The sequence below is a fragment of the Typha angustifolia genome, chromosome 1 (assembly GCF_048772165.1).
Source record: "Typha angustifolia cultivar Huaian chromosome 1, ASM4877216v1, whole genome shotgun sequence".
In the NCBI taxonomy this organism is placed as follows: Eukaryota; Viridiplantae; Streptophyta; class Magnoliopsida; order Poales; family Typhaceae; genus Typha; species Typha angustifolia.
Window position 1 is genome coordinate 1,147,503 of NC_133239.1, and position 15,897 is coordinate 1,163,399.

Below are 15,897 nucleotides of genomic sequence, written 5' to 3' on the forward strand. Positions count from 1 at the left end.
AATCATTTCGGTGAAGAAAGACACGAAACTATTGGAATACATGACAAGCTTAGGTCTTCCTTTACAACTGGATGCAAATAATAACATCCTTTTACTGCAAGTAGGGAGGATAAAAACAAACTTTGCAAATACCACAGTTTGATTTAAGTAGCACACTCAATTTTATTATTCTTACATACTAGATGTGCATCCAATGCACACAGATTACAGACAAGTCCAAAATATCATTTCAAATTTATTCAAGATGCACTCAAGGAGAGATAACTGGGATCTTATTTTATCTTGCGGAGGGAGCAAAGGAGACGGATATGTTATCAAAGGCAACACTCTGGCTTGTGTCAGTAGCTGCAACGCTTATGTTCTCTCTGCAAGCATTCTCAAGTGCCAAACTCTCCGCTAACTGTGTCGCAACTTCAGTCATTGATGGTCTTTTAGCAGAGGCTAACTCTGTGCATCTCATTGCTATATCAACAGCAATCCAGAGAGAATTTGTATCATAGTCTCCTTGCAGCCTTGCATCAGTGATATCTTTAATATTCCCTCTAGCAACCTTTGCTGCGACACGTTTAACAATGTGAATGTTTCCTGGGCCTGGTATTATGGGAGGTTCACCTGTGATCATCTCCAACAAAACCACTCCAAAGCTGTATACATCACTCTTTTCATCAATACTCAAGGATTTATAGGACCTGCAAAAGTGCAATAGGATCTAGATTAGCCAGAGTCAGAGCATATTCAGCAGAATCAAATCTTCCTGCACATGCATATACACAAACTCACATGAATAATACGAAAAATTTCACTTATCTTTCAAGAATTTCTACTCTATCCATCTTTTCAAGTAATTTCTTTATTTATAAATTGGTGCTCCAGTGTTACTAAGTTGTATCATTCTCTTGTTCCTTAGAGACAATGTCCCAGACAACCTGTTTTTATATCACCAAAGAAAAAGAAAAGAAACTATATACTCGGGATCCATGTAGCCTGGTGTGCCAACAATTGACACCGATGGCAACTGTGTGTATCCAATGCCACCAGACACCTTAGACAGCCCAAAATCAGCTATCTTAGTCTCTAGTTTTTCACCCAAAAGAATGTTGCTTGTTTTGACATCTCTGTGAATTATTGGAGGATTGCATCCGTTATGCAGGTAGTCCAGGCCTACATCATGTCAAAGCACAGTGAATGAAGAAACAGGAAAACAAACGTTGTAGCTTAATATGTAGCAAACAGACAAATACACAAGGTGCACTTATTTGCCCTGCCAAACCTTTTGCAGCTTCAGAGGCTATCTGGACCCGTTCTCTCCAACTCAGGGTTCTAGCAACCCCAGTTTTACCTGTAACAACACAAATACAAAAATATGTGAAAATTGATTTGCTAACTGTAAATGGATAAGAAGTGGAAAGTTTGCCCAAGCAATAGATTATAATCCTGTCAAGTGCCAATATGGTGTTCAAGTGTTCTCTAACTACTAGACCTTAACACAGGACAATTCTAGCTTAGCACATTGATACCCTTCTTAGGATGTGCACTTGTTATAAATTCTCTTCCTTCCCATTGCCTTTTCATTGGTACATCTCTTCTAAGGGCACCGGCACACATTTCTTTAGTGATTTATTATTAGGTAGCAATTCACTTCATAGTTAATCAGCCTTCTTAGCTTCTACCATTCAATCCCTCAAAAGATTCAGAATAAAAAATTGATCCCTCCATTCCTCCCATATCTGACCCATCATAACAATGATAAAACATAAAAGAAGCGTAGGAATCTTAACTAAATTTTCTCCTCTGAATTTGCAAAGTTGGCAGAACAAATTTGTTCATTTCAGACAAGAGAATAATAGATTCATAATCATAGATGACCTCGGGAAAAATCAGACTTGATATATTTTTCAGGGTTGATAATGTTTATACGATAAATATAATAAACTTATGACTGACAAACCTCTGAGATGATCTTGAAGGCTTCCTAGGGGCATGTACTCATAAACAAGTGCAAGGTAGTCTCCATCCTTGCAATAGCCAATTAGAGAGACCAGGTTCTTGTGATGAACCTTTGTTAAACTCTTAGCCTGCAGAACAAGATTCAAAATACCGTCCAGTCAAGTATGAAATAAGAACGAGGAGAATATTGATTGTCTCATGCAAATATAAAATCATGCACAAGAGAGCCAGATGTTGAGGAAAAAAAAAGACAATGAAAATTTGCTTCATATAAGAAATAGTAAAATAGTAGACTTTTAGATTGTCTAAGTGGCTCAAATTATCTGCTTAAAGACATTAGCCATCTAATATTCAAAAGATAGATGCTTAGAAAGACAAAATGAGCTACCTCAGCGAGAAACTGTTTAGTGCCTTGAAGAAAATCTCGGGAGCACAACTTGACTGCAACTGCAGTACCATCCTCTAAGTAACCATGGGAGACTACTCCAAATCCTCCTCTGCCAAGGACCCTTGTAAAGTTCTTAGTTATGTTCACCAACTGGATATATGTGAATTGCCGACTTTCTACTTGTATCTGACAGTCTTTGTGATCCATGTTTTCCTCAGAAAAAGTTTCATCTTTTGGCCCAAGTGATGGAGCAGATAATTCTTCAAAAAGGAACAGGTTACCACCAAATGAGGCAAGAAATGGAGGAACCAAGCAGAGTTTTCATACAGCACATGCAAAGCAATATTTATTGCATAAGTCAAAAATTACCTGAGGCTGGAGTTCTTCGTCTTAAAAGCTGCACAACAAGCGCTACAACTACCAGAAGAAGAAGTGCAGGAACTACTGCAAGAATTGTGATGATAGGTCTACTTATATGCCTTTTCTCACTTCCAGATGACTCATTGTTCGGAGATGGGTTTATCTTGATGTCAACTCTAGCATTAGGAAGAAATTATGAAGTTTTAGCTATTATTTTATCTCAAGAATTGTAACAAGAAACAGCATCTTGAACTAGTACGTTTCCAAGGCAATGCTATTCAAGTTTATGTTAGAAATACAATAAAAAGGATCAAGGAACTCTTTGTGTTGCAGGACTGCCTCAAAACTATCCCTCAGCATGCATAAAAGACATGTTCATGGTGTTCATTCTACCTCACATGTGCAAATACTACTTGTACCTCAATTATTCTGCAAAATTGATGGTTCTTTCTTTCACGACTTGCAATAAACACTAGTACCATTCTATTCTAAAGAATGATTAACAACTACTGAACTACTTGTAGCAGACTATCAAGAGCATGCATTTCCTATTCTCTTAAAAGCTGACTCCTCTGGTTACTTCATTTCCTAAAACAGTCCGGTGAAGTTCTTGTTCTGTGCTTCCATATTCAAATTCCAACATAGACCCATATCAGTTCACTATGCAACCAAGTAAAGTCCACATTGCAGGTTACATATCTCCAATCTCCACATTATCCATATGCACAAGCACTGAAACTAATATCTTCTGATAATATAAGAAGTCCCCTTCATTAACCACATTCAAGTAAATCTTGAAAGTTTAAATAAAAATGGATATGCATTAGGCCCCTATATTAAAAAGAATTTCACTTGAAACACCTAATAGCTGGAGACCAAAACTTTGTTCTGGAATTCTTAAAACAGAATCACTTTGCAAACTACTCATGCACAATGAGCTTGCATGGTCAAAGGAAAAGAAGCTCTATATCTGCTGATAAGTTGGCAAATATGATGTTGACTATGCAGTTTATGATAATGCGCAAGGAACTATTGCAAAGTTCAACTGTGGTTGTGCCAACAAGTGCCATTATAAAGTTCAATTGTGGTTGTGCCAACAAGTACCCTTATACTCTTATAGTATTCAAATTGATTCCATGACTATCTTAATTGACAAGAAGACAGTAGAAAATGAATTCAGATAAATTTATTTTACTCTTAATTGTTAACACCAAAAATCATTGGAAAAACTCGAGCAAGAAAAACAAACCTTAATATAAGCAATCCAAAATTTGCTTTTCCCATGAGGGCAGCAGGGATATCTCCAGTGAAATTGTTGCCTGTCAAATTTCTTTATGAAGCAAAATAGTATTACACACAAAAATCATCTTTCCATAATTTGATCGAGGTTTGTCATGTAAACTTACAGGACCTGGAGGGATGATATGGTAGCTAAAATTTCAGGTATTGCTCCACTTAGGTTGTTGTAAGATAAATCCCTGAAGGAAAACATTAATAAGACATGCTTACACCAACGATGTAATACTAACTAGCAGTCTCTGAAACTTGCACCTACATTCTCATTTCTGTTATCTTGTAACTTCACAGAAAACAAGGAGATCACTTATAAGAAAAAAAAAATCAGTCTCTCAGACTGTCACAACACTGGAATAGCATCCTAATGATCCACTACTTCCAATGAAGTAGAAAATACATAACAGAAAATGACATCCACATTACTTTAAAGTTTAAACTGCTTCTACATCACAAGTTAAACCCTATGTCCAGAGTTTCCTACAGACGATGCTCAGCAAATATACTTTGTTTTCAACAGCAAGTAGGTTGCAAAAGAATGGCGGAAGCCACTTATACGAAGAAAGGAAACTAAAGATAGTTCAAAGTTAATCAGACTTACAAGTAGTTGAGAGTCTGAAGCTTTGAAAAGGAACTGGATATCTCACCAACTAACCCGCTGGAGGATAAGTTTCTGCATGAGAATTGTTTCCATCAATCATATTATTATTTAATTTCCCTAAATTCTGTAATTAATGACCCCAAGATTCTCCTTCATGAAAACTCACACTGCTGTGATCCTCGGAGGATTGGCATTATAGTTGCATTGCAAGTTATCCCAAGCATACTTATCTGGCTTACATGGATCTCCCATCCAATTTTTCTTCAGTTTATACGACCCCTTGATTGCCATAATTGCATCAACTGGGGAAAAAACATAAAAAGAAAGAGATAAGAAGAAAAAGAAGCGCAATAAACAGAGTTTAATAACCGTGTTTTGCTTGAAAAAAAATGATGATGTCGACAAAGAAAACTGAAATGCTTCAGGCATTCAATACATGAATTATATAGTATACCAGATGAAACAATGAATTATAGAAAATTGAACTGATAGAATATTATAAATTTTGTATGTTAAATTTATAACAAGTCTTCCTTTCAAGATGGAGAATTGAATAGGTGGAGTAGTCTGAATTATATCATTGAGATGTTTCTGACTTAGAACCACGTAAGACAACTCCTTTGAAGGAATATTTCACCGAACATCTTATGCGCATGCGGCAACTAAAACATTTAAACCGTACTCCAAATATTTTTTTAAAAAAAAAGATTTTTTTTCCTCTAACGTACCGTCTGAGAGATCGGTCATCACTTCCTGGAGTGGCATCCGGGTATAGATCTCCCTCGCATTCATCAGCGGAGGAAGAGTCGAGTTCTCTGTGGCATGAAGAGAGAAGTTGTGCCGAGGATACCCACTGAAGAAGCCGATGGAGTAAACGTAGTAGGAAAAAAGGTACCGCGGCGAGAAGGGTTGGAACCACGAGTTGCCACGGTAGTAGATGGAGAACATTCGCAACTGTTCCTCAGTGAGGACTTCGAGCTCGGAGAAGTAGAATACGGTGAAGTACTCGTCGCTGACGTTCGCGGCGTTCCAAGAGAAGGCTATCTCCGTCGAGTTGACTAGTTTCGCCTGCGTTGCGGCCGTCTGGAGGACGGCTGAGGGGGCCTCGAAATGATCGTACTGGTGCTCGTCGACGGTGAAGCTGGTGGACATCTCCGTCCAATCCTGGTCTTCTCCTCCTAAAGGCAACCATACCCGGTCATATGGGTCGTCGGGGTATCTGCCTCACCGATTCAAATTTTGAGATTATAAAAGGCTTAAAAAAAGTGGGGTCGGTTTATAAATAGTTAAAATATAAGGTGTCAACTGTCAAATTATTTGAAATTTTCTAACTAAAATAACTAAACTTATCCACATGGCTTTTAATTTTATAGAATCAAATCTAACAAAAGATTTTGTTTGTATTTTAAAAATGTTATCCTTCTAATTATCTAATCTTTTAGAATTAATCACTTTTAACTTTAAGCTCTATGGAAGTTAAAATAAAACATAAGAACTAAACTGAAAAAGTATTACCTCACTCTGTTGTTAACCGAAAGAAAATCCAAGGCAATGATTGTGGAATTATATTTTAGTTTTTTGTTCTTCTTCTTTCAAGACATAATAAATTGCTCAACTCACCGAATTATTCGATTGGTTTTGACGCCCATATTGACCCTCTCCAAAAGAACAAGAGATTGAGATGCATCCACAGGTGGATAAATTTTGCTCTTCAACTCCCTCATCTCTATGGAAGAGATGAATGGTGTGCCATGATCAGTATTTATGAGACACACAGATATGAAGTTCCCCATTGCAACAGTGATGGCCTCAATAGTGTAAGTTAAAGATGCATCAGATATGTTCACTGTCTTCCACAAATTAACCCCTATGTGGAGATCGAACTGCAGTGGAGTAGCAGGTTGCACACTGTCTTTGTTGTCGTAGTTTCCATACATGAAGATTGCTCTCAATAAATACTTAGTACCGTTCACTGCTGGTTCTAAGGTGTAGCAATTCCGATGTCCATCTGGGAAGCTTCTTACTGTCAAAACTTGCTCTGGAAGTGCGGAATTTATGTAATTTGATGAGATATTGTAGTTGGTGCCAGTGCCAATAAACTGGTAGTCTGAGATGTAGTTTATCCCAGTTGTTCTATCATTGTAAACGTAGTTATCAGGAACGCCACAATCAAGGCTTATATACCCTGCCAAAAATGGTATTTGGAAGAGATTTTATATACAGTTCAGGTTAAATATTTTGTTCTTTGTCAAGTGAACTAATATCAAGAACAGGAAGAGAAAAAATGATCTTAAAGCGTGCCCTTTGTATATCTTTTTATGAAGATAATTGAGATAATATACTGAAATGAAGGCATGCTCAAACTCTAAGCAAGAATTGGAGAGAGGAACAAGCATCAATCTGCATAATGTTATGCAGAAGTAACCCATGGAACATGCTTTGGATAGAGCTAGCTTCATTACCTTCAGGACTACCTTGAGCTTTAATGCGTGCAACTAAGATGCTCAAGATAACAAAGCACCATATCACCATCTCTAAGCACAGAAACCCCATTGCCACAGCTCCAAACTCCTCCTTCTCTATTTGGTTTCCTAATCAATGTCTCAGATGGCTGACTTAATTTTATATGGAAACAGAGCGTTTACTTTGATAGCGCCTTCTTCGACGAATTATATATGAAATAGACAGCACTGATAGCTTTTCAATTTGCACAAGATACTAGTCTGATCAAGCATCAATTTTTTTTATATTCATATTAAGTCAGTCTTCTTATATTATAGATAGGATGCCTGGCCTGGTGCATTGGGGAGTTGAAAATTAGAACTATTTATGTCATAAATTGATAACTAATGATACAGATATTATACAAAATGCTGGAACCTTCTGCCATAATTTCTGTGGAGAAAAGAAAAATATTAGACTGTAAAGTATTGTTCAAGTACTCGTCATGATGTGAGGTCCAAAAACATAATGCTCGACTGTTTCAACAGCTTAATGGCTGGAAGTATAAGGTATAAACAAACCATGACTGCAATCACTTGGAAAGGAAGTGGGAACCAATCTTAATCATCTTGCTGTGGGTCCAGTGGCTATAGATGTCCTCCCCAGTTGTTCCATTTCAGATGCACTATTATGACTAACATTACTAGATTCTGAGTATAGGTTATCGCTTCTTGAGTATGGATTACTGCTGCCTGAGTATAAATTATGGTTCCTCTCGCCAGCTCCCTCTAATTCCAAGCATTCTTTTAACTGCATCACGACATCAGTCATGTCTGGCCTCTGGCTGGATGATTCAGATGTACACTTTAGCGCTACATCAGCAACCTTCCATACTGAATTCACATCATATTCTCCTCCCAGTCTTGGATCAATGATGCTCTCAATAATTCCTCTGGCAAGCCTTTGTCGCACCCAAGTAGCTATGTGGATTGTCTCAGAGCCACCTATTATGGCAGGTTGTGCTGTGATCATCTCCAGTAGAACCACCCCAAAGCTAAACACGTCGCTCTTCTCACTGAGCTGGAAGGTCCTATAGTACCTGTAAAATACACACCCTATTATCTGAACAGTGTAACAATATTGCCGTCTTTTTAGTACATTACTTTTATTACTAAAAGCTTATCTTGGTTTTACTTACTCAAGGCTCTCAAGAAATAATACAGGCTAACACCACCCATTTCTCTGGATCCTTATTTTTGAAAAGAAATATTTCAAGATAAAATGAAAGAGGAACATACTCGGGATCTACGTATCCTGGAGTACCAACCACAGCTGTGGATACGTGACTACTTGTATCACCAATATAAGCCTTGGACAACCCAAAATCAGCAATCTTGGCCTCTAGATTTGCATTCAAAAGAATGTTGTTAGGTTTTACATCTCTGTGAATTAGTGGTGGCGTGCATCCCTTGTGCAGGTATTCCAACCCTGGAAGTCAATGACAATAAATATCATAAGATGGAGAGAAATGAAGTCCACGGATGTGCTAGAGTGTGCTTTGATCACTGCCAAACCTTGTGCAGACTCAAGTGCAATTCGAAGTCGCTGCCTCCAAGTCAAAGGTCTAGCAGTATGACCTCTACCTGCAGAATATCATAACAACAAACCATTAGATATTTCCAACAATACAGAAACTTCAAAGATTATTTGATTCACAGAATCTTGCCATAAGATTCAGCAGACATATATCTCCAAAAATACAATGGAGGATGTCAACCTGGGCTTTGGAGGCTCTGTGGCAATACAGAGTACCCAAATGGTACTTATATCAGTTATGCATCAGATGTGAACTCATGTTCTCCATGGTATTCTCAGGATTCTAAATTACATTACCCATCCTATTGAATAGTAGGCAACTTCAAATTTTGAAATTTAAACTCCACTATCTAGATACAAAAAGCATCCTTTACTTAAAAACCTCAAATTAAAAAGTTCATTTCTGGATCCTATGACTGCATTCTATCACTAGGTTCCACAATGTTACTGTAAGTTATTTATCTACATTACATTATGCTTTTCTTTTTTCTCCCTGAAGTATGAGAGTTTCAAATTGTCAGCACCTGAGCCGTGAGAAAACCAAGATCAGCAGACAAAGTTGTCAATCAATTTATTGTCACTGACTCACTGGAAAAAGCATATACTGTTTAAAAACTTAGAAAATTTAGGACCTCTCAGATGTTCTTGAACGGTTCCTTCAGACATGTACTCGTAAACAAGTGCCAAATAGGCACCATCCTTGCAGTAGCCAATCATTGAAACAAGGTTCTTGTGGTGAACTCTTGTCAAGTGTTGGGCCTGCAACATCATTCAAAATATTGTCAAATGTCAGATAATAATTGATAAGTATATCAAGTCAAGGTGGGAGCATGCATTCCCCTAATAGCCTTAGGGACTTCATGGATTTCATGTGCACAATGAAATAGCATATCAGACAAAGGACTTCAACTATAAGTCGCGGAAACCACATGAAAATAATGTCTGAGAATCTCCATTTTATACTAGATATAGCACTCAGAAAATAATATGCCGAATTTGTGTTGCTGTGGGTTTTGTTTCTTTTTTTCTCTCTTAAGTGGTCATCATATTATGATCTCTAAGAAATATTAAACTGTGCGCCAAATCTGATTCTTGGATTTTCTTTCCATGGGAAAACAACTCAATATGAACCACCATTATTACATGGCTCTCTCTCCAATACCATCACTAATATATACAATAAACCACTTGATTCACAGATATTAAGAGATGAGTTGATTGGAGTTGATTACCTCGGCCAGAAACTCTTTAACCCCTTGTGAAGATGACTGAGAACGCATCTTCACTGCAACTTGAGTACCATTCTCTAAGAAGCCATCATAGACAGCACCAAATCCTCCTTTCCCTATTTCTCTTTGAAAATTATTGGTTATTATTTCCAACTCTCTATATGTAAATTGACGATTTTCAAGTTGCAATGAACTGTCTCCGTATTTGTTTGGTGCTCCGGAGTGACCTTCATTCTGAGGCTTCACAGATATGCCATTGGCTAAGCCTTTCAATGAAAGCAAGAAAAAAGATGAGACACAGTCATGGTTGGATTCATATATCCAAGTTAAACCAGGGAACAACTGAAAAAGATGTAATTTTTCAAACAAAATTTACCTGTCCGTTTTTTAACTATGCAGAAAACAAGTATCCCCACTACCAATAGCACCACGACAACAATTGGAACTATTACAATAACAGCTGTCTTGGAACTCTTCTTCTTTGATTGCAGCTGACATGAATTCCCATCACCACACAGATTTGCATTATCTCCAATTCTATCATTACAACCAAATGACCATCAGATTTTACCTAATCTGTGCTTAAATAAAAGAAAAAGGAAATTAAGAGCTTACTACTAATCTAAATCCTTGAAACATTTCAAAATCTTCTCCCATAAGGAAATAAAGGATATAAACAGAAGGACGAAATCTTCAAGGTACAATTTACATTTTACATATATAGGAATAAGTTCAAAGAACAAATCGAACCTTAACATAAGTGACCCATCTTGTGATTTTTTAAGGATACCAGAAGGAATTGATCCATTTAGTTGGTTGCCGGTCAAATCTCTGCAATAAGCCAGGTAATTTTGATACCATAAAACTACTTATAAACCAAATCACCAGTATATTATTGATACTTACAGGAGGGTGAGTGATGGTAATTGCGATAGAACGTCAGGAATTGACCCTGTTAAGTTGTTGTGAGACAAATCCCTGAAATGACAAGTTCCATTAGTTAGAATACTAATACAAGAGAATTAAACATGGTTGAAGTTCATGGAACTTACAAGTACTGGATTTCTTTCAAATTGCCAAACACTGTTGTCAGATCACCAGTCAAACCACTGGATGATAAGTTTCTGCACCCAAAAGAGGGGAGATATAAATCAATGCATCAGAAATCAAATGGACATTGTTTATACAATTTCCGAACAAAAGAAAAGCACCTATCAGATACATAAAAATCATAATTTCTTCTCTAGGAAAAAAAACTTACAGAGTTGAGATCCTTGGAGGGTCAGAGATACCATAAGTACATTTCAATCTATCCCATGCAAAGGCTTTGGGGGAACAAGGATCACCTGACCAGCTGCTATTCACCTGATACTTAGCTTTGATTGCCATGATTGCACTAACTGATATTGTCAGCAGAAAAAGTCAAGGACTACTACTACATATCATTAGTTTTTCTATCAAAAAACTCAAAACACCAAACTAGAAGAAACAAAGGAGGCCAAAAATCTTGCAAGCATAAATTCATATCACAAGCATTTTTCCCCTTTTCATATGGGAGAAAAAGAATCTTTACATTGGAAAGCATAAAAACCAAGATACTTTTATACAGATTTAACCAAAGATCGGTGACGCAAATCTCTACATTTTAGCCACATTGCAAAAAGAGCTACTTATTATACTAAAATTTGTAAGATGAAAATTACCGTCTCCGCTATCCGTCGGGATCTCGGGGACCCCCAAAACCGTGAACACCTCGACAGCATTGATAATGGGCGGAAGAGTGGAATTGCTCGTCGCCTTGATGGATACGTTATACCGGCGACTCCCCCGGAGGGGATTAACGGAGTACACCACATCGGAATAAAGAGGTTCCGGAGTAAATGGGTGGGCGTACCATCGGTTGCCGTTGATCAAGATCTCGAACTCCCTCAAGTCGCTGCTGTTATGGATTTGGATCTCGGAGAAGTGCATAACGCCGACGTATCCGGGGTTCTTATCCTCGGGGTAATCCTCCCAGTAGAACTGAATCTCGGAGGAGTTCACCGGTATGATCGCCGTCTGCATAACGGCCGTCGGCGCCTCGAAGAAATCGCTGTTGAGGTTCTGGACGGTGGAGGTGGTGGTTATCTCAGTGCAGAAGGGGACGTTATTCCACGGTATCCAAATCCGGTCGTGGGAATCGTCGGGGTACCTTGTTTCAATTCCATCGGAAATTAATCCTTTAGCAAAGTGTTTATTTTTTTTTCCTTCATTTCACATATATACCCCTCAAAATCATAATTTTCTGATGATACCCTTCTAATTTAAGGTTTAAAAAAATAACCTTAATATCTTTCGCCTGTATATTTACTTATAGATAATTAATTTCAAATTTTGCTTGGATATCAGAATCACTGAAAATAAATTAAAAATACAAAAGTTCTTAATATATTTCTTTTTTACTTAAAAGTAGTTCAACCTTCAACTCCTAGGTCCCAGTTGTCAACTGTCAAGGAAAGAATAACAGAAGGGTGTCTGTGTAACTATCAAGAGTTTTAAGGGCCTATATGCATAAATTAAGAGAAATCATCACCTCCTCCTCTCAAACATAATTTTTTCAAATTTCAACAGTAATATTTGCCACTTACGTTAGGATGTCAAACAAAATAAATAAAAGTAGTCAATTAATTTAGTCACCTGATTAGAGTATTATCCGTTGGTCCCATGTTAAGCCGAGCAAGGTTGACTATATTTTGAGTGGCATTTGCAGCTGGGTAAAGACTAGTCTTTAAAGGCCTCAAATCCAGCCCAGAAATGAAAGGAATTCCACGCCCAGTATTCACCAAACAAACATATAAGCGATCAGATTGTGCAACTGTGATAACTTCTACCAACTTAGCAGTATCTGCGGCAGAAATATTGACTGTCTTCCAAAAGTTCACTCCAATATAAAGATCAAATATAGGTAATGCATTCTTGCTATCGTAGTTCCCGTACACGAACGAACCCCTAACCAGGTATTTCAATCCTCTAGTTAAGGATTTTAAGGTGTAACAATTCCGAGTGCCGGTCGGAAAACTTCTGACGTTCAAATTCCGCTTTGAAAGACTGGGACTTATGTACTCCGGCGCGATGTTATGGTTTATTCCGACGTCGATAAATTGTTCATCCGAGGTGTATGGTATTTTTGTTGTACTATCTACGTAGCTGGTATTTTCTGGAAGGCCACAGTCAATACTAATAAAACCTGCACACAGAGAAAAAAGAGAAAGAAAAAGATTTAAACGCACTTTTGGATTATATCTATGCATGTATAAAGGATTTACGGAAGCATTTTAGAGCTTACCAAGACTATCAAGCTGGGCATGAACTCGGATAGTTATGGCGGATAAGCTCAGAAAAGCTAAGCACCACCACATCGCCATCGTTATCGAGCTGAAGCATCTCATCGTCATAGCCAAACTCCTTATTCTCCCCCTTGAGACTAATGGATCCAATGCTAGTCTAAGAGGGACGATATCTACCCTTATTATATGCATGTGGATAAACTAAATGCAGCTTTCTATCCCCCCCTTATCCCGTCATTAATCCCATCGATATTATTCCTTCTTCCGAACAGCGTCCCGTGTCCCAGCGAATGAGCGAAGAGCACGTGGATAAAGCAGGCATAGACGACAAGTGGACTCGAGCAAAAACGGTGTGTCTTATTCCCGGTCGGATAGCCCGCGTCGGATAGATAGAATCTTGCCAGCTATCACTCGGAAAATAAGAGGTCAATTATTTTGGAGAGAAGCTGGTAATATTTTCACATGGGTGCCCAGTTGACTTCGAGTTAGTCTGCGGCCACGACTTGGAATTATTTATGGCCATTTAATTGCTATCAGGGAGGAGAAGACTTTGACTTCCAGGTAATGCGTGGTTGCATGCATGTGCCGACAATTAGGGGACAATAATATATTCGTAGACGTAAGGACTTATCCAATGCCTACTTGCTATCAAGTCGTCATCTTGGGACAACCCAGTGGAATAAGTTAAGGACTTAGTCTTCCGAATTATATCCCACAAATGGAGTAAGTAGATATTTAATGGTTTTCAGGCAAAATCCCACCACTTTGCTTCCTGCCATACTTTGATGATTTATTGTCAACTTCTACTTAATTCGTAAAAGTAAACAACCTGTCTTGTAAATTGTAATCCAATCCCAATGAGCTTACTTGGAGCCTTTTAAAATAGACCTCAATAGTTATTGAGATATTCTTAGATCTCTTAATTTGGACTTTTAGTACTCTCCCATGCACGGAAGAAGCCAATTGCAGAGTCAGCAAAGACGACATGGTAAATATTATGAATTTTGTTATGTTATATTTATAACAAATCTTCCCCTCGAGACATGAAGAATTGAATAGGTGGAGGAGTCTGGATTATTTCATTAAGATGTTTCTGGCTTATAACCACGTAAGGCAACTCCTTTGAAGGGATATTTCACCGAACACCTTATGCGCATGGGGCAACTATACCATTTCAACCGTACTCCATATAATCTTTTTTTTTTCCGCTGACGTTTCGTCTGACAGATCTGTCATCACTTACTGGAGTTGCATCCGGGTATAGATCTCCCTCGCGTTCATCAGCTAGCGGAGGAAGAGTCCAGTTCTAGGTGAAGTTGTATCGAGGATACCCACTGAAGAAGCCGTAGTAGGAGAAAAGGTTCGGCGGCGAGAAGGGTCCGGACCACGAGTTGCCACCGTAGTAGATGGAGAACATTCGCAATTGTTTCTCGGTGAGGACTTCGAGCACGGAGATGTAGAATACGGTGAAGCACTCGTCGCTGACGTTCGCGGCGTTCCAAGAAAAGGTTCGGCGGCGAGAAGGGTATGAATGATGTGCCATGATCAGTATTTATAAGCTCACACAGATATGAAATTCTCCAATGTAACAGTGATGGCCTCTTCCTGCACAAAGATCATAACGACAAACCATTAGATCTTTCCAATAATACAGAAACTTCAAAGACAATATATCCCATCAGTAGGCATTTATAGAGAGCAGTGCATTGAAATATTGCTTCACAAGACGTTGCTTAAATAGAATAATAGTGCAAGAACATCCTACTTAACTAGCAAAACAGAACAAAAGAAAGAAACCACTCATGTATAAGAATATTCTGGATTCTACCTTAATCTTCTGAGATAACCATGGCACAATATCAGGATGTGTCCTACTTCCAGAAGCATTTTCATGGCCCATGAATTACATACTTTCAGCAATTAAATTTTGCCAACAATAATGAGCATGAGGCCATTCTGTTTAATTGTCTTTTTTACATTATCAAAAAGTGCACCTTTGCCTTCCACAAAACGGTGATTCTGGAATTAAGCAACAATCCTCAAGGAACATCACAAAAAGAAAGAAGTATAAATTCTCCGAGAAAAAGAAGAACATTATTTTTAGTTCATCATAAATATTGATTGTCCAAGCAAGCAAAATATAATTTTAACAATAAAGAAAGTACTGAGTTAGCAAATTCCAGAAAACATACAAGATCTCACACCTACCACATCTCTGCTGGCAAGGATAGCATACATTGTAACAAACCTGTGCCTCCTCTACAGCAATATCAAAACCGAAGGACTTGTCAATGATCTAATCAACAAGAGATGACAAAATTCACTGATGTATTACAATTTATTTTCCAATTTCCAAGGTAGAAAGATGAGACTTGTCGATGAGATGGAATAAATGAGGCTATAAAGGGTCAGGGTATACAGCAATATCATCATCTATTGTATCAAGCAACAGCAACTTTTAAGGCAACGACTTCAATTTTTCTGTCAGTTACGATTTCAAAAATAATAAAAATCAGCCCATTGTCAGTTCTGTAATTCGAACTTCATCAGATGTGTAATTTTTTTACATAGGAGATTCAGAGGAATCAATAAAATGGCTCTGCATCATCTCACACATTATCTGTGTATCAGCAATTAAAAGGTAACTGCATTCTTTTCTTGTCTCAAAGGGAAATATTCATCGCTGATATCAGAGTATAAGTACCTTAAAGTTTT

At 37.9% G+C, this 15,897-nt stretch overlaps 1 protein-coding gene across 1 annotated transcript; it reads right to left on the reverse strand.

Moving 5' to 3' along the window:
* Positions 1-5: 5 nt before the first annotated feature.
* On the reverse strand, positions 6-13,336 carry LOC140759559 (uncharacterized). Its single transcript, XM_073096151.1, has 26 exons — positions 13,182-13,336; positions 12,533-13,082; positions 11,560-12,047; positions 11,118-11,256; positions 10,909-10,980; positions 10,763-10,834; positions 10,607-10,687; positions 10,233-10,393; positions 9,860-10,122; positions 9,260-9,386; positions 8,606-8,674; positions 8,330-8,519; positions 7,665-8,130; positions 7,052-7,163; positions 6,210-6,774; positions 5,318-5,808; positions 4,756-4,891; positions 4,590-4,661; positions 4,102-4,173; positions 3,945-4,025; positions 2,705-2,871; positions 2,336-2,595; positions 1,949-2,075; positions 1,271-1,339; positions 969-1,161; positions 6-689 (listed from the first exon to the last, which is right to left on the reverse strand). The coding sequence occupies exons 1-26, from the start codon at positions 13,288-13,290 to the stop codon at positions 278-280; spliced, it is 5,544 nt and encodes a 1,847-aa protein (XP_072952252.1). The 5' UTR covers positions 13,291-13,336; the 3' UTR covers positions 6-277.
* Positions 13,337-15,897: the final 2,561 nt, after the last annotated feature.